Here is a 19,925-nt window from a genome sequence, read left to right on the forward strand (position 1 = left end):
TACGCCGGCAGTTCTTGAAGCTGAATACGCGGAAGGCCACCGGGCCGGATGGTGTCTCCCCCTCCACTCTCAGACACTGTGCGGACCAGCTGGCTCCTGTCTTCACTGACATTTTTAACACCTCTCTGGACTTATGCCGCGTGCCGTCCTGCTTTAAGACCTCCACCATTGTCCCTGTCCCCAAGAAAGCACGGATCACAGGACTAAATGACTACAGGCCAGTCGCGCTGACGTCTGTGGTCATGAAGTCCTTTGAGCGCTTGGTCCTGCCCCACCTCAAGGACATCACCGCCCCCCCTCCTGGACCCACTGCAGTTCGCCTACAGAGCCAACAGGTCAATATCTTCATCCTGGAGCATCTGGACTCCCCAGGAATCTACGCTAGGATCCTGTTTGTGGACTTCAGCTCTGCCTTCAACACCATCCTCCCTGGACTGCTACGAGACAAGCTCTACCAGCTCAGCGTGCCCGACTCCCTCTGCAGTTGGATCAATGACTTCCTGACAGACCGAAGACAGCACGTACGGCTGGGGAAGATTGTCTCGGACAGTCAAACCACAAACACTGGTACTCCTCAGGGCTGTGTACTCTCCCCCTGGCTCTTCTCCCTGTATACAAATTGCTGCACCTCCAGTCACCAATCCGTAAAACTGCTCAAGTTTGCGGATGACACCACCCTCATCGGGCTCATCTCGAATGGCGATGAGTCCGCCTACAGGAGAGAGGTGGACCGGCTGACGTCCTGGTGCAGCCTCAACAACCTGGAGCTGAACGCCCAGAAAACAGTGGAGATGATCATGGACTTCAGGAAAGTCACAGCCCCACCATCCCCCCTCACCCTGATTGACTCTCCCACCCCCGTCCCCATTGTGGACTCTTTCCGTTTCTTGGGCACCACCATCACCCAGGACCTCAAGTGGGAGCTGACCATCAGCTCCCTCATCAAGAAGGCCCAGCAGAGGATGTACTTCCTGCGGCAGCTGAGGAAACTTAAGGTGCCGACCGAGATGCTGGTGCAGTTTTACTCAGCCATCATAGAGTCCATCCTGACCTCCTCCATCACAGTGTGGTTCCCCGGCGCCACAGTCCAGGATAAGAATAGACTGCGGCGCATCGTACGTGCTGCTGAGAAGGTGATTGGCTGCAAGCTCCCATCCCTCCATGTCTTGTTCTCCTCCAGGACCAGGAGGCATGTGGGTCGGATCACAGCTGACTCTTCTCACCCTGGACACACACTATTCTCCCCTCTCCCCTCAGGCAGGAGACTACGCTCCATCCAGACCCACACCTCCCGCCACCTGAACAGTTTTTTCCCCTCGGCCATCAGGCAAATGAACAATAACTCCTAACAGTAGCTCCTTGAATTCCTTGAATCCCTTCTAAGTCTATCTGATAGCTCAGTTACAGCTCTTTTTATTACCAAATATGTGTTATATGTGTTTTATGTCGCACGTTTGCACCAAGAAAAATTCCTAGTTTGTGAACCCGTTCTCAAACAATGGCAATAAAACTATTCTGATTCTGATTCTGATTCTGATATTTCATGTTCGAACATTAACTTTGAATTTAATATAAAGGCAACAACACATGGCAAAAAAGTTGTCACGAGGGCATTTTTACCACTGTGTTACATGGCCTTTCCTTTTAACAACACTCAGTAAACGTTTGGGAACTGAGGAGACCAATTTTTGAAGCTTTTCAGGTGGAATTCTTTCCCATTCTTGCTTGATGTACAGCTTAAGTTGTTCAACAGTCCGGGGGTCTCCGTTGTGGTATTTTAGGCTTCATAATGCGCCACACATTTTCAATGGGAGACAGGTCAGGGCTACAGGCAGGCCAGTCTAGTACCCGCACTCTTTTACTATTGATTGATTGATATATTTTTATTTCAAATATGCATAAAAACAAGAGCAAGCCTGATCCAGTACAGTGCTATAGCCTTAACAGCCATTATAACAAAATTAAAACTTTTATTCTTTGGCTTTTAACACTAAGTGAGTTGTGTGGTCTTTTGTCCTCTGTTGTCCTCTGTGTTTTTTTATAAATTTTGATTTCTATTTTACCGTTTTAATTGGTTTTACCCTTTGAAATCGTTTTTTAATCATATTTATTTTTTATATTGTTTTTATATTGGTTTTCTATTCATTTATTTTTTGTTTTTATTCAGTCATTGGTGGAGCATAATATTGTTTTTAATATTGTTTTTAACATGGCTGTGCAGCACTTTGGAAACATTCTTGTTGTGTAAATGTGCTATATAAATAAAGTGGATTGGAGGATTGAGAATATAAAACAATTTTTTTTTTACATATTTGAAAAGGAGTGAGAAGAAGTTTACACTTATTTAATCCCTTTTGAAGCAATGCTGTTTAAACATGTGGCTTGGCATTATCTTGCTGAAATAAGCAGGGGCGTCCATGATAACGTTGCTTGGATGGCATCATATGTTGCTCCAAAACCTGTATGTACCTTTCAGCATTAATGGTGCCTTCACAGATGTGTAAGTTACCCATGCCTTGGGCACTAATACACCCCCATACCATCACAGATGCTGGCTTTTCAACTTTGCGCCTATAACAATCCAGATGGTTCTTTTCCTCTTTACACGACGTCCACAGTTTCCAAAAACAACTTGAAATGTGGACTCGTCAGACCACAGAACACTTTTACACTTTGCATCAGCTCGGGGCCCAGCGAAGCCGGTGGAGTTTCTGGGTGTTGTTGATAAATGGCTTTCACTTTGCATAGTAGACAGCAGACAGCAGCTTTATTATTGTCCATTCTTAACATGTACAAGACACATAAGAACTGAAATTACGTTTTCGGCACAATCCCACTAAGAGCAGACATACGTTACAGGGGGACAAGACGGGACCGCCAACGGATCAGCCACTTACAGCGCTCCTTAAAAAGGTGGGAAAAAGGTGACATTGGGAAAGGGGGAAGAGTAAAAAAAATATCAGTCTAAGGCTGGGGTCCAGACTGAGTCCGAGGAAAAAACCTCACATAGCATGGCACACATAAACATGGTACATGTAATCACAACAACTCGCAACAGAGGGTGGGGGGGTTGGGACCCTGGAGGCCGGCTGCCGCTATAAAGCGCTACTCAGCCCCCACAACCCCGGAGGAATTAAGCAGTGGTGAAGGCGTTGATTCGGGGAGGGGCGTGTGCGTGCATGTATACCCCAATTAACTTGGGTGAGATGTTGAAATGTTTTGTGGACTGGGGCCGATCTCAAAAGTTCGACACCAGGTGCTTGTTGAAAAAAAGGAAGGTCAGAAGCGATAGTAGAGTTTTAACTTGCACTTACAGATGTAGCGACCAACTCTAGTTACTGACAGTGGGTTTCTGAAACCACCCCCTCCCCTCCCATGAAGATAGAAGAAGTTACACATTTACTGATCCTAGGTCTGCCGCGCAGCATGTCCAGTTTTGCTGTTAAAACTCCAAAGTCCCATCATTGTATTGCTCACTGGACACGATGATGGCTTCTTTGCACGAAGGCTTTCCTTTACCTTTGCCACCTTGCCTCTGTAGTGCGCTGAATGTGCCCTGGGTGGCCATTCAGTGCCCCAAACTAGCTGGACTGGATTAGACTGCCGCATTGTTGGGGAGTCATGACGGGGGCCGCTAATGGCCCCTACACTAAGAGCAATGCACTGTGACACAGGTGTGTCCAGAAACACCTCATGTAGACACTTTCCATGTCGTACTCAAGGCTGTTTGTTTTTATGCTTCATTGAACGGCGTGGCGCGGGGTTCCTGGTTCAATCCCCAGCTTCTACCAACCTAGTCACGTCCGTTGTGTCCTTGAGCACGACACTTCACCCTTGCTCCTGATTGGTGGTGGTTAGCGCCTTGCGTGGCAGCTCCCGCCATCAGTGTGTGAATGTGTGTGTGTGAATGGGTGAATGTGGAATTAGTGTCAAAGCACTTTGAGTACCTTGAAGGTAGAAAAGCGCTATACAAGTTTGGCTGAAATACCGTGTGGGTCTGCAGATGCAGTAAATGTGCGTTTGTTGTAGCCATAAATGCTTTTCATGACTAATGTCTTTCTCTTGTCTTTTTTTCAGGAACTGGATGATGCTGCAAAACAACTCTGAAACTTTTAAAGATCAGCAACTTGAGGTGTGTGAGTGTGTGTGTGTGTGTGTGTGTGTGCGTATTTGTATGTCCTGGTGGGGACCATGACCTGAGATATCGCTCATATCACTCTGCAGTTTTCCCTGTAGAAAGCAAGCTTAGGTCCGTGTGTGTGTGTGTGTGTGTGTGTGTGTGTGTGTGTGTGTGTGTGTGTGTGTGTGTGTGTGTGTGTGTGTGTGTGTGTGTGTGTGTGTGTGTGTGTGTGTGTGTGTGTGTGTGTGTGTGTGTGTGTGTGTGTTCTTGTATTGCTACTAGGGATATCCGATAATGGCTTTTTGCCGATATCCGATATTCCGATATTGTCCAACTCTTTAATTACCGATACCGATATCAACCGATATATGCAGTCGTGGAATTAACACATTATTATGCCTAATTTGGACAACCAGGTATGGTGAAGATAAGGTACTTTTAAAATAAAATAAGATAAATAAATTAAAAACATTTTCTTGAATAAAAAAGAAAGTAAAACAATATAAAAACAGTTACATAGAAACTAGTAATTAATGAAAATGAGTAACATTAACTGTTAAAGGTTAGTACTATTAGTGGACCAGCAGCAGCACGCACAATCATGTGTGCTTACGGACTGTATCCCTTGCAGACTGTATTGATATATATTGATATATAATGTAGGAACCAGAATATTAATAACAGAAAGAAACAACCCTTTTGTGTGAATGAGGAGGGAGGTTTTTTGGGTTGGTGCATTAATTGTAAGTGTATCTTGTGTTTTTTATGTTGATTTAATTTAAAAAAACAACAAAAAAAAACAAAAACAAAAAAAAACGATACCAATAATAAAAAAAACGATACCGATTATTTCCGATATTACATTTTAACGCATTTATCGGCCGATAATATCGGCAGCTCGATATTATCGGACATCCCTAATTGCTACCCTTCTTGAGACATCAACAAGAAAAAGTACCGTAATTTCCGGACTATAAGCCGCTACTTTTTCCCCTCGTTCTGGTCCCTGCGGCTTATACAAGGGTGCGGCTTATTTACGGCCTGTTCTTCTCCGACACAGACAAAGAGGATTTCGGTGGTTTTAGTACGCAGGAGGAAGACGATGACACAATGATTAAAGACTGACTTTTCATATACCGGTAGGCTGGTTATTTTGATAACGTACAGGCGAGCACTTTGTATTACTTTGCAGCGTTGTATTATTTGTACTCTGCACGAATGCTGTTCGCCATGTCAAAGATGTGAAAGTTTGATTGAATGATTGAAAGATTTATTGTTAATAAATGGGACGCTTTGCGTTCCCAAACAGTCATCTCTGTCCCGACAATCCCCTCCGTGGTAGCAGGAACCCCTATATACTACGGTAATTACACATCAAACCCCTGCGGCTTATAGTCGGGTGCGGCTTATATATGGAGCAATCTGTATTTTCCCCTAAATTTAGCTGGTGCGGCTTATAGTCAGGTGCGGCTTATAGTCCGGAAATTACGGTAGCTTCCATAAGAGGACCGGTGAACAAGTTAAGACATAAATCATGGTCCCAATACGGAAAACCATTGCATCTAATAGAGAATGTCTCATTTGCACCCCTGGTGGTGAAATCTATCAAAAGTAGGGTGATCCTGTCACGCCAAATTTTTTCCCCCTATAAAACCCCCCCCCCGCCCCCCATTTACTTCCGGGGTCATTTCCTCTTACGTCATTTCCTCTTACGTCATTGACAGCGATCGATAGCACTTCGGCTTTGACTGCCCGTCGCTAGAAGGATACTTGTTTTTTTTATTTTATTTTATTTTTTTATAATATAGCGTTAACAAAACGTCTGTATTAATCAGACAAGTATTAATCGGACAAATTAACTTGAGGATATTCCTGACTGCACATTTGACTCGTGGACATATGCGGAAATGAATACCAGTGTACAATAAGTTAATTCATTATCAATCAACATTATCAAACTTTATTAAAACTAAATGTATTCGTTAAATTCAGTTTTTTGTAGTTCTCTGTGTAAGTGAACTAAATTAAAATGACATTTATGTGAACTTAAATTTTTTTAGTTTCATTCGTTGTTTTTACGTCAGCACTCATGTTTCCCATAAATCGTGTTACTTTGGTAATGCATATGTGAACAAATACTCATTGCACATTTGACTACCGTACAGGACGGAGAATTAAAAGATTTTTGATTCGTTTTCCACGGGTCAACCAGCGACGGGCAGTCAAAGCCGAAGTGCTATCGATCGCTGTCAATGACGTAAGAGGAAATGACGTGAGTAAGAGGAAATGACGTGAGTAAGAGGAAATGACATAAGAGGAAATGACCCTGGAAGTAAATGGGGGGGGGGAGGTTTTTGTAGGGGGAAGAAATTTGGCGTGACAGTCCCAAAAAAGAGGGATTTTTCAAATTGACTGTGTGTCGGTTTTAAAAGTGCTCCCCCTCTGGTCAACATGTGTAATAACAATTGTGTTTAAGAAATTGAAATGCGCCCCCTTTGGCCAAAATTAATAAAATAAAATAAATAAATATGTATATAGTAGGGCTGTGAATCTTTGGGTGTCCCACGATTCGATTCAATATCGATTCTTGGGGTCACGATTCGATTCAAAAGTGATTTTTTTCAATTCAACACGATTCTCGATTCAAAAACGATTTTTTTTCCCCAATTCAAAAGGATTCTCTATTCATTCAATACATAGATTTCAGCAGGATCTACCCCAGTCTGCTGACATGCAAGCAGAGTAGTATATTTTTGTAAAAAGCTTTTATAATTGTAAAGAACAATGTTTTATCAACGTATTGCAATAATGTAAATTTGTTTTAATTATTAAATGAACCAAAAATATGACTTGTTTTATCTTTGTGAAAATATAGGACACAGTGTGTTGTCAAGCTTATGAGATGTGATGCAAGTGTAAGCCACTGTGACACTATTGTTCTTTTATTTTTATAAATGTCTAATGATAATGTCAATGAGGGATTTTTAATCACTGCTATGTTGAAATTGTAACTAATATTGATACTGTTGTTGATAATATTCATTTTTGTTTGACTACTTTTGGTTTGTTCTGTGTCGTGTTTGTGTCTCCTCTCAATTGCTCTGTTTATTGCAGTTCTGAGTGTTGCTGGGTCGGGTTTGGTTTTGGAATTGGATTGCATTGTTATGGTATTGCTGTGTGTGGTTTTGTTAGATTGATTAATTACAAAAAAAAAAAAAAAAAATTTTTAAATAAATAAATAAAATAAAAAATCGATTTAAAAAAAATGAGAATTGTTTCTGAATCGCACAACGTGAGAATCGCGATTCGAATTTGAATACATTTTTTTCCCACACCCCTAGTATATAGAGACATACTGTAATAACTTGAAAGTAAATAATGAAAATTAAAAACCAATTACAAACAAAAAATTAAGAAAAATAACTAAAAGCAGTCTTTTTCTCAAAATGTGTCGACTTTTTTCTTATAAAATTGGGAGCAATTTCTCATATTCTTTCTGTTTCTGTAATATTGCAATATTTTCTCGTAAAATTATTACTTTTTTATGCAAAATGGTGTCATTCTGTCACAATATTGCCATTTGTTTTGTTCTTGTAAAACAGTGACATGTTTGGAGTAAAATTATGACTTTTGTCACAATTTTGTCGAGTAAAATTCAGATTATTACTATAATATTGCCAAAATTTAAAAGATTTCTTATGAAATTGTGACTTTCGTCGAGTAACATTATAACTCTTTACATAAAATTGCCAAAATTTAGAGCTTTTCTTGTAAAATTGCGACTGTTATTGAGTAAAATTCCAACTTTTATCACAACATTGCACAAATGTTCAGTTTTTCTTGTAAAATGTTGACTTGCATTGGGTGAAATTACGACTTTTATTATAATACTGCCAAAATTCTGAGTTTTTCTTGTGAAATTGTGACCTTTTTCTTGTGAAATTCCAACAAATTTTTCACAACAAGCTTTTTTATATTTGCATAGTATGTATATATTATTAATGTTGTAAATACACATCTTTATATATCTAGAAAGGGTGGTCCTAAAGAGGTCTCAAGAAGGTAAGAAATACAAGAGAGTGGGTTTGGGTGTGTGTGTGTGTGTGTGTGTGTGTGTGTGTGTGTGTGTGTGTGTGTGTGTGTGTGTGTGTGTGTGTGTGTGTGTGTGTGTGTGTGTGTGTGTGTGTGTGTGTGTGTGTGTGTGTGTGTGTGTGTGTGTGTGTGTGTGTGTGTGTGTGTGTGTGTGTGTGTGTGTGTGTGTGTGTGCAGGTGTTCTCATCTGAGCAAATATAGTCTTAAGTGTAACTTTATGCACTCATCCTACATTCTGAGTGGATGTGGGTCAGACTGACTCTTTTTATAAACTGCTCTCATTACCTTTTTGGGTCAGTCAGACTTTTCTACTGAGCGCCTTTTATTGAAATAAAAAATGTCCCTGATATATGGTTGTCCATAAATTAATATACATGTGTCGTACAACAATTGAGTGGCTTTAAAAACGCTCGCTAAAGTGTAAAAGTTTGCGAGGAAGTGTATCTTGGCAAAAACACAACACACAAATGTAAGAAAAGAAGTGAACTTTTCTGAACATCCTTGTTTTGGTGGCTCTGTCTTTGCAATAATATTGCAGAAAAGCCTCAAAAGACAACAAAGAGTGAACAGTCGATGCTTGGATGACTGCAGAACTAGTGAGCGATGGTCAGGTGTCACACATGACAACGGTCTCAGCATCCGAGTTTTATGCAACTTTAGAATCCTTTATACACAAAAACAGATGTTGTATTACTGTCGGAAGATATTTTAATTAGCTTATACACAAATGCAAGCAAATCAGCACTACTTAGTTAAAGCATACAACCCTGCCATTGAAACATCTCTTTTTGGCAAACTTGCACTTTATTAGGTATAGTCGTCCCACGACACATCGCAGTTTACCCTATTTTTCGGACTACAAGGCGCGCTTAAAATCCTTTAATTTTCTCAAAAATCGACAGTGCGCCTTATAGCCCGGTGCGCCTAATATACGGCATGATTCTGGTTGTGCTTACCGACCTCGAAGCTGTTATATTTGGTACATGGTGTAATGATAAGTGTGGCCAGTAGATGGCAGTCACACATAAGGGATACGCCAGTAAACAACACCAAAACTTTGAATGTTCCATTGAGAATATAGAACATTAAACACGGCGCTCAAAAATCTGTCAAAATGTTTTTAGTACGACTTTGCTAAGCTATGAAGCCGCACCGCTTGATGGATTGTACTGTGCTTCAACATACCAGTATTATTATGGTGTGTGTGTATAAGGTAAGACATATTATCTGGCGTTTTGTTTCGCAATATTATGCAAAAGCAACTTTTCTCAACCAGCTATTGCAAGGAATTTAGGGATTTCACCATCTACGGTCCGTAATATCATCAAAGGGTTCAGAGAATCTGGAGAAATCACTACATGTAAGCGGCGTAGCTGAAAACCAATATTGAATGCCCGTGACCTTCGATCCCTCAGGCGGTACTGCATCAAAACCGACATCGGTGTGTAAAGGATATCACCACATGGGCTCAGGAACTCCTCACAAAACCACTGTCAGTAACTACAGTTTGTCGCTACATCTGTAAGTGCAAGTTAAAACTCAAGTTAAAAATGGCGAAAGCCATTTATCAACAACACCCAGAAACGTCGCCGGCTTTGCTGGGCCCGAGCTCATCTAAGATAGATTGATGCTAAGTGGAAAAGCGTTCTGTGGTCTGACGAGTCCACATTTCAAATTGTTTTCGGAAACTGTGGACGTCATGTTCTCCGGAACAAAGAGGAAAAGAACCATCAAGACTTTTCGAGGCGCAAAGTTGAAAAGCCAGCATCTGTGATGGTATGGGGGTGTATTAGTGCCCAAGGCATGGGTAACTTACACATCTGTGAAGGCACCATTAATGCTGAAAGGTACATACACGTTATGGAGTAACATATGTTGCCATCCAAGCAACGTAATCATTACAACAGCGTGGCTTCATAGTAAAAGAGTGCGGGTACTAGACTGGCCTGCCTGTAGTCCAGACCTGTCTCCCGTTGAAAATGTGTGGTGCATTATGAAGCCTAAAATACCACAATGAAGACCCCTGACTGTTGAACAACTTAAGCTGTACATCAAGCAAGAATGGGAAAGAATTCCACCTGAAAAGCTTCAAAAATTGGTCTCCCCAGTTCCCAAACGTTTACTGAGTGTTGTTAAAAGGAAAGGCCATGTAACACAGTGGTAAAAATGCCCCTGTGCCAACTTTTTTGCAATGTGTTGCTGCCATTAAATTAATGATTATTTGCACAAAAAAAAAAAATGTTCTCAATTCGAACATTAAGTATGTTGTCTTTGCAGTCTATTCAATTGAATATAAGTTGAAAAGGATTTGCAAATCATTGTATTCTGTTTTTATTTACCATTTACACAACGTGCCAACTTCACTGGTTTTGGGTTTTCTATGACGTACACACACAGCGAGTAAGTGCGAAGGTGGCCTAACAATCAGCTACATATCCGATTTAGAATCAGAATAAATAAGAATCATGATTCAGATGTTAATCTGTTTTGTTGAGCCCTCCTAATAATTATATTTGTACACCCCCCCCCCCCCCCAAAAAAAAATTATTTGAGGTATCAAACAAGAGCTGACACATTAAAATCCTCAAAGAGACATGTTGGTTTGCGGTATAAGTTTCACGTAATGCAGGCTATGTTTGATTTGAACTGTGGAATAGAAAGACGTGCCAATAACATAAATAGTAACGAGACATATTGCAACTAATGTGTCACCTGTGGGATACCTTTTAAAATGAGTCAGACTTGGCAGCTCATGGAGGTGAGCGGAAGGCAAGGACAAGGTGGGAAGTGAGCTGACTCTGCGGGGATGACATCCAGGAATAGAAGTGGTCACATGGGACACTATTGATCAGTGGGAGGGGTCAGTGCTGTCGTGTTAAACACACTTGTAAAGAACATCATGTCATGGCTGTCTTGAGCTTACAATCATTTCTACAACTCTTATTTTTGTTGTGATAGCGTGATTGGAGCACATACTTGTTGGTCACAAAAAACATTCATGAAGTTTGGTTCTTTTATGAATTTATTATGGGTCTACTGAAAATGTGAGCAAATCTGCTGGGTCAAAAGTATACATACAGCAATGTTAATATCTGCTTACATGTCCCTTGGCAAGTTTCACTGCAATAAGGCACTTTCGGTAGCCATCCACAAGCTTCTGCTTGAATTTTTATTTTTTATTTTTGAAATGTTTTATTTTATTTTATTTTATTTATTTATTTATTTATTTATTTTTATTTTTATTTTATTTTTTTGCTTGAATTTTTGACCACTCCTCTTGAAAAAATTGGTGCAGTTCAGCTAAATTTGTTGGTTTTCTGACATGGACTTGTTTCTTCAGCATTGTCCACACGTTTAAGTCGGGACTTTGCGAAGGCCATTCTAAAACCTTCATTCTAGCCTGATTTAGCCATTCCTTTACCACTTTTGACGTGTGTTTGGGGTCATTTTCCTGTTGGAACACCCAACTGCGCCCAAGACCCAACCTCCGGGCTGATGGTTTTAGGTTGTCCTGAAGAATTTGGAGATAATCCTCCTTTGTCATTGTCCCATATACTCTCCAACAGGCCTAGAGCATAATACTACCACCACCATGCTTGACGGTAAGCATGGTGTTCAATCAATCAATCAATCAATGTTTATTTATATAGCCCTAAATCACAAGTGTCTCAAAGGGCTGCACAAGCCACAACGACATCCGCGGTACAGAGCCCACATAAGGGCAAGGAAAAACTCACCCCAGTGGGACGTCGATGTGAATGACTGAGAAACCTTGGAGAGGACCGCATATGTGGGTAACACCCCCCCTCTAGGGGAGACCGAAAGCAATGGATGTCTAGTGGGTCTGACATAATATTGTGTTCCTGGGATTAAAGGCCTCACCTTTTCTCCTCCAAACATATTCCTGGGTATTGTGGCCAAACAGCTCAATTTTTGTTTCATCCGACCACAGAACTTTCCTCCAGAAGGTCTTATCTTTGTCCATGTGATCAGCAGCAAACTTTAGACGAGCCTTAAAGAGTCACTTCTGGAGCAAGAGGCTTCCTTCTTGCATGGTAGCCTCTCAGTCCTTGGCGATGCAAAACACGCTTGACTGTGGACACTGACACCTGTGTTCCGGCACCTTCCAATTCATTGCAGACCTGCTTTTTGGTGTTTCTCGGTTGACTTTTGATCATCCTGACCAATTTTCTCTCAGCAGCAGGTGAGAGCTTGCGTTTTCTTCCTGATCGTGGCAGTGACAAAACTGTGCCATGCACTTTATACTTACGAACAATTGTCTGCACAGTTGCTCTTGGGACCTTAAGCTGCTTTGAAATGGCTCCAAGTGACTTCCCTGACTTGTTCAAGTCCATGATTAGTTTTTTCAGATCTGTGCTGAGTTCCTTTGACTTTCCCATTGTCGCGTTTGTAACCGAGTCTAATGACTGCATCACATGAGCACTATTTAAATGGGCTCAGAGAAGTCAAAAGAAGGTGACGTCAATCATAATCACTCACATGAAGTTAAGAGGCCATGCCATGAAGCTAATTTGATTTGATTGTAACTTTTCTACATTACCAAAATTGATAATGTATGTTGCTGTATGTATACTTTTGACCCAGCAGATTTGGTCACATTTTCAGTAGACCCATAATAAATTCATAAAAGAACCAAACTTCATGAATGTTTTTTGTGACCAACAAGTATGTGCTACAATCACTTTATCACAAAAAAATAAGAGTTGTAGAAATGATTGGAAACTCAAGACAGCCATGATATTATGTCCTTCACTAGTGTATGTAAACTTATGTAAAGAGTTGGTGCTGCAGGGAATTCTGGGGATTTGTTCTGCAGTGTTTATGTTGTGTTGCGGTGCAATTATTCTCCCAGAATGTGTTTGTCATTGTTGTTTAGTGTGGTTTCACTATATGGCACAGATTTATGACAGTGTTGGCGTGGCTCATACGGCCACCCTTAGTGTGACATGTATGGCTGTTGACTAAGTATGTACAGATATTACACCCCTGAGGCGATACTTGATTTGTCTCTATGGTGACAAGGATTAGTGATATTGAAGCAGTTACAACGCCGCTGGCTACAGACAGACATTAGCCGCTAGCTAGCTAGCTAGCCATGTCTTAAAGCACCTCTTCCTGAGGGCGTTCTGCATGACACAACGGGTGGGGGACCGGTACTTTTTAGAGGCGGTATAGTACCGAATATGATTCATTAGTAGGGATGTCCTATAACGGCTTTTAGCCGATATTCGATATTCCGATATTGTCCAACTCTTAATTACCGATACCGATATCAACCGATACCGATATATACAGTCGTGGAATTAACACATTATTATGCCTAATTTGGACAACCAGGTATGGTGAAGATAAGGTCCTTTTTAAAAAATAAAACAAGATAAATACATTAAAAAAAATGTTTTGAATAAAAAATAAAAACAATATAAAAACAGTTACATAGAAACTAGTAATTAATGAAAACGAGTAAAATTAACTGTTAAAGGTTAGTACTATTAGTGGAGCAGCAGCACGCACAATCATGTGTGCTTACGGACTGTATCCCTTGCAGACTGTATTGATATATATTGATATATAATGTAGGAACCAGAATATTAATAACAGAAAGAAACAACCCTTTTGTGTGAATGAGTGTAAATGGGGGAGGGAGGTTTTTTGGGTTGGTGCACTAATTGTAAGTGTATCTTGTGTTTTTTATGTTGATTTAATAAAAAATAATAAATAAATTAAAAAAACGATACAGATAATTTCCGATATTACATTTTACAGCATATTATCGGACATCTCTATTCATTAGTATCGCTGTACTATACCAATACCATACAACCCTATGATGGATTAATACTCATTAACACTTTCATTCGATTAGTCCTACTAATGAGTGATGTAATTCTTCCTCACATGCGAGGCACATTCTGCATGTATTTATGTGGGCGTGTTCATAACCACAAAAAGCTGTCACACCAGGTTCCATAAGCAGAATGTTATTATTATTATTACAATGGGAAAAAAAAATCCCCTCTTTTTCATTAAGGGTTTTTTAATCAACCTTGAATTTAATTTGATGCATGTTTTGTGCAAACAAACAAAAAAACGTGTTACTTTCTTGTGTGTGTAAAACAATTTCGCCATTGTTTAAACAAAATGTTTAAATCTTCCCAACTCTACATTGAACTCAGGTTAATCGCCTTTTGAGACGAGCACTGGAGGGGGTTCGCTTAAAAGAAAAAAATCCTGTTATTCTAACCAGGGACGCAGCAGGTAGCGGCTAGGAATAGGATTGCAGTAAAATCCTATGAAGCGTTCTGTCAGTCATAAATTTACATTTTACATGTGCTTCTTTAACGAGGACCACCTGTCGACAAAAAAAAATCAGTTTGAAGTCTGCACTTTCTCAACCGAGTCCAAAGGCAGCGTCTGTGAGGCCGTGTCTTCACACGTGTGCTAAATGCCAAGCCGTTTCCTGTGCCCGCGAGGGCAAAGAAGCCTTGCACTTTTGCAAGATTTGTCATGTTGATGTTGGTGGACCTCGGCAGGTCGCTGAAAAAGTGGCGACTGAGCTTGGCATGTTTTCTTTAAAATACGCACGGTTTAAACCAGGAGCCCCCAAACTTTTTGACTCGGGGGCCGCATTGGGTTAAAACAATTTGGCCGGGGGCCGGGCTGTATATATATATATATATATATATACATATATATAAAATATATATGTATATACAATATATATATATATATATATATATATATATATATATATATATATATATATATATATATATATATATACACTACCGCTCAAAAGTTTGGGGTCACCCAAACAATTTTGTGGAATAGCCTTCATTTCTAAGAACAAGAATAGACTGTCGAGTTTCAGATGAAAGTTCTCTTTTTCTGTCCATTTTGAGCGTTTAATTGACCCCACAAATGTGATGCTCCAGAAACTCAATCTGCGCAAAGGAAGGTCAGTTTTGTAGCTTGTGTAACGAGCTAAACTGTTTTCAGATGTGTGAACATGATTGCACAAGGGTTTTCTAATCATCAATTAGCCTTCTGAGCCAATGAGCAAACACATTGTACCATTAGAACACTGGAGTGATAGTTGCTGGAAATGGGCCTCTATACACCTATGTAGATATTGCACCAAAAATCAGACATTTGCAGCTAGAATAGTCATTTACCACATTAGCAATGTATAGAGTGTATTTCTTTAAAGTTAAGACTAGTTTAAAATGATCTTCATTGAAAAGTACAGTGCTTTTCTTTAAAAAATAAGGACATTCCAATGTGACCCCAAACTTTTGAACGGTAGTGTATATATATATATATATATATATATATATATATATATATATATATATATATATATATATATATATATATATATATATATATATATTAGATATAAATATATATCCATCCATCCATCCATTTTCTACCGCTTATTCCCTTCGGGGTCGCGGGGGGCGCTGGAGCCTATCTCAGCTACAATCGGGCGGAAGGCGGGGTACACCCTGGACAAGTCGCCACCTCATCGCAGGGCCAACACAGATAGACAGACAACATTCACACTCACACATATATATATATATATATATATATATATATATATATATATATATATATATATATATATATATATATATTTATATATATATATATATATATATATATATATATATATATATATATATATATATATATATATATATATATATATATATATATATATATATATATATGTCCTCGTAGTAAAAGAGTGCGGGTACTAGACTGGCCTGCCTGTAGTCCAGACCTGTCTCCCATTGAAAATGTGTGGCGCATTATGAAGCCTAAAATACGACAATGTTGAACAACTTAAGCTGTACATCAAGCAAGAATGGGAAATAATTCCACCTGAAAAGCTTCAAAAATTGGTCTCCTCAGTTCCTAAATGTTTACTGAGTGTTGTTAAAAGGAAAGGCCATGTAACACAGTGGTAAAAATGCCCCAGTGCCAACTTTTTTGCATTGTGTTGCTGCCATTAAATTGTAAGTTAATGATTATTTGCAAGTTCAAACATTAAGTATCTTGTCTTTGCAGTCTATTCAATTGAATATAAGTTGAAAAAATTTTGCAAATCATTGTATTCTGTTTTTATTCACCATTTACACAACATGCCAACTTCACTGGATTTGGGTTTTGTACATCCTCGTTTGCCGCTGTTCTCTTCTTTTACTTGTATTTCTAAAAGGTGCCACAGGCCAGCAAAAGAAAGAAACATCTGGCAGCCTCCAAGCTTAAAGCCACACACCCGGTAGAAAAGTCCAATCTATCACCCGCAGGTTTCTGCAGTCGATATCCTGTCACTGCCAACAGCACCCAGGGAATAAAAGAATCCTGAGTGTAAAAATCCCAGTAACTAAAACCTTCTTCATCATCTTGATCTTCTGGGTCCTAAACCAACGTGTCATCATCGTGACCACGCAATGATGTGGTGGGAGAGCAGGAGACTCAGTCATGTGGGGTCCTGTTGTCCTTTGTCTTCCTGCTTTCCTCCCACCTCGTTATTGATGCTCCTCGTCATGCTCGCAGCGTGAAGATCACACCACGCATCTTCCGGCTGGAAATCTATGCGTCTCGTCATTGCCTGCATCTCCTGCCTGTCTTGTCACAGCAAGCTTTCTCTTGGCTTACATTCAGTTGCTGAATCATCCCTTTGATTCTCTTCCTGTCCAACACACACACACACACACACACACGCATCAATACCGTGAAGAAATATTGTGTTCATCTTGCTCGTACAATACTCGCTTATTTCTGTATAGTGTACTTTTGTATTTGGGGTTACTGTTGCAGCATTCCATGTGATTTCCCTGCAAATAAGATTCTGTGAGTCCGTCATGTTGAGCCTACAAATCATGGATAGGAATAAATGAGCCACAGGAAACCTCGTGGGAGGGTGACATTTTTTTACATGTATTTTCCGGCTCATAGGGCGCACCGGATTATAAGGCGCACTGCTGATGAGCGGGTCTAATCAGGTCTATTTTCATACAAAAGGTGCACCGGATTATAGGGCGCATTAAAGGCCTACTGAAAGCCACTACTACCGACCACGCAGTCTGATAGTTTATATATCAATGATGAAATCTTAACATTGCAACACATGCCAATACGGCCGGGTTAACTTATAAAGTGACATTTTAAATTTCCCGCTAAGCTTCCGGTTGAAAACGTCTATGTATGATGACGTATGCGCGTGACGTCAATCGTTGAAACGGGAAGTATGCGGACACATTGAATCCTATACCGAAAAACTCTGTTTTTATCTCCAAATTCCACAGTATTCTGGACATCTGCGTTGGTGAATCTTTTGCAATTTGTTTAATGAACAATGAAGACTGCAAAGAAGAAAGTTGTAGGTGGGGTCGGTGTATTAGCGGCGGACTACAGCAACACAACCAGGAGGACAGAGATGGATAGCAGACGCGCTAGCCGCCGAACTCACCTTGACTTCCTCCGTCTCGCCGACCGCATCTGTGATCGGGTGAAGTCCTTCGTCGCACCGTCGATCGCTGGAACGCAGGTGAGCACGGGTGTTGATGAGCAGATGAGGGCTGGCTGGCGTAAGTGGAGAGCTAATGTTTTTATCATAGCTCTGTGAGGTCCAGTTGCTAAGTTAGCTTCAATGGCGTCGTTAGCAACAGCATTGTTAACCTTCGCCAGGCTGATAATTATTAACCGTGTATTTACATGTCCATGGTTTAATAGTATTGTTGATTTTCTGTCTATTCTTCCATTCAGGGTTTTATTTATTTTGTTTCTATCTGCATTTGAGCCCAATGCTATTACGTTAGCTCAGTAGCTAAAGAGCTTCGCCGATGTATTGTCGTGGAGATAAAAGTCACTGTGAATGTCCATTTGGCATTCTCGACTCTCATTTTCAAGAGGATATAGTATCCGAGGTGGTTTAAAATACAAATCTGTGATCCACAATAGAAAAAGGAGAAAGTGTGGAATCCAATGAGCCAGCTTGTACCAAAGTTACGGTCAGAGCGAAAAAATATATGTCTTGCACTGCATTCTAGTCCTTCACTCTAACGTTCCTCATCCACGAATCTTTCATCCTCGCTCAAATTAATGGGGTAATCGTCGCTTTCTCGGTCCGAATCACTCTAGCTGCATTGAAAACAATAGGAAAATGTGAGGAGCCTTTCAACTGTTGACGTCACGCTACTTCCGGTACAGGCAAGGCTTTTTTTTATCAGCGACCAAAAGTTGCAACTTTATCGTCGATGTTCTCTACTAAATCCTTTCAGCAAAAATATGGCAATATCGCAAAATGATCAAGTATGACACATAAAATGGATCTGCTATCCCCGTTTAAATAAAGAAAAAATCATTTCAGTAGGCCTTTAAAGGAGTCATATGATTATTTATTTTTTGTCAAGATGTCTGATAATATCGGCAGTCCGATAAATGCTTTAAAATGTAATAGCGGAAATTATCGGTATCGGTTTCAAAAAGTAAAATGTATGACTTTTTAAAACGCCGCTATGTACACGGACGTAGGGAGAAGTACAGAGCGCTAATAAACCTTAAAGGCACTCCCTTTGCGTGCCGGCCCAGTCACATGATATCTACGGCTTTTCACACACTCACAAGTGAATGCCATGCATACTTGGTCAACAGCCATACAGGTCACACTGAGGGTCGCCGTATAAACAACTTGAACACTGTTACAAATACGCGCCACACTTTGAACCCACACCAAACAAGAATGACAAACACATTTCGGGAGAACATCCGCACCGTAACACAACATAAACACAACAGAACAAATACCCAGAACCCCTTGCAGCACTAACTCTTCCGGGACGCTACAATATACACCCCCCGCTACCCCCTAAACCACCTCAACCCCGCCCACCTCAACCTCCTCATGCTCTCTCGGGGAGAGCATGTCCCAAATTCCAAGCTGCTGTTTTGAGGCATGTTAAAAAAAAATAATGCACTTTGTGAGTTCAATAATAAATATGGCAGTGCCATGTTGGCATTTTTTTCCATAACTTGAGTTGATTTATTTTTGGAAAACCTTGTTGCATTGTTTAATGCATCCAGCATCATAACAAAATTAGGCATAATAATGTGTTAATTCCACAACTGTATATATCGGTATTGGTAATCAAGAGTTGGACAATATCGGAATATCGGATATCGGCAAAAAAGCCATTATCGGACATCTCTATTTTTTTCTTAATGTAAAACACTTCCTTGTGGTCTATTTGGTCAAAATGTTGCATAGATGATGTTTTACGGATCATCTTCAAGTCGCTTTCTTACAGGCATTTTGTGGGCGGTCTTATTTACGTGGCTCACCTTCGGCAGCGTCTTCTCCCCGCCATCTTTGTTGTAGCGGTGTAGCGTGCAAGGACGGGAGTGGAAGAAGTGTCAAAAGATGGCGCTAACTGTTCTAATGACATTCAGACTTTGCTTCAATCAATAACGGAGCAGCATCTCCTCATCCGCCGGAAATGTGTCCCGTGAAAAACCGTCCGACCGGAACTCTCTCATAACTAAAGTTCCTCGGGTGAATAAAGTAAACTCACTACACCGGTATGTTTTAGCGCTTTCATGGCGAGTTTACTGACAGATATAAGTAAGAACTTTACACTACTTTATATTGTCAGGCTTGTCACTGACAGTTTGGTTATGT

At 40.3% G+C, this 19,925-nt stretch overlaps 1 protein-coding gene across 2 annotated transcripts in view; it reads left to right on the forward strand.

Moving 5' to 3' along the window:
- LOC133639921 (endonuclease V-like) overlaps positions 1 to 19,571 on the forward strand; it is a 156,571-nt gene extending 137,000 nt beyond the window's left edge. The window contains exons 9-10 of one of the 2 annotated variants that reach the window (XM_062033617.1): positions 4,078 to 4,132; positions 19,555 to 19,571. In XM_062033617.1, the coding sequence (XP_061889601.1) occupies positions 4,078 to 4,088 (11 nt within the window). In that variant the 3' untranslated portion in view covers positions 4,089 to 4,132; positions 19,555 to 19,571. Of the gene's footprint in view, positions 1 to 4,077; positions 4,205 to 19,554 lie in introns of those variants that run through there. The other variant, XM_062033616.1, reaches the window with a different exon arrangement.
- The last annotated feature ends 354 nt before the right edge of the window (positions 19,572 to 19,925 follow it).

This window comes from Entelurus aequoreus, linkage group LG22, assembly GCF_033978785.1.
Source record: "Entelurus aequoreus isolate RoL-2023_Sb linkage group LG22, RoL_Eaeq_v1.1, whole genome shotgun sequence".
Taxonomy (NCBI): Eukaryota; Metazoa; Chordata; class Actinopteri; order Syngnathiformes; family Syngnathidae; genus Entelurus; species Entelurus aequoreus.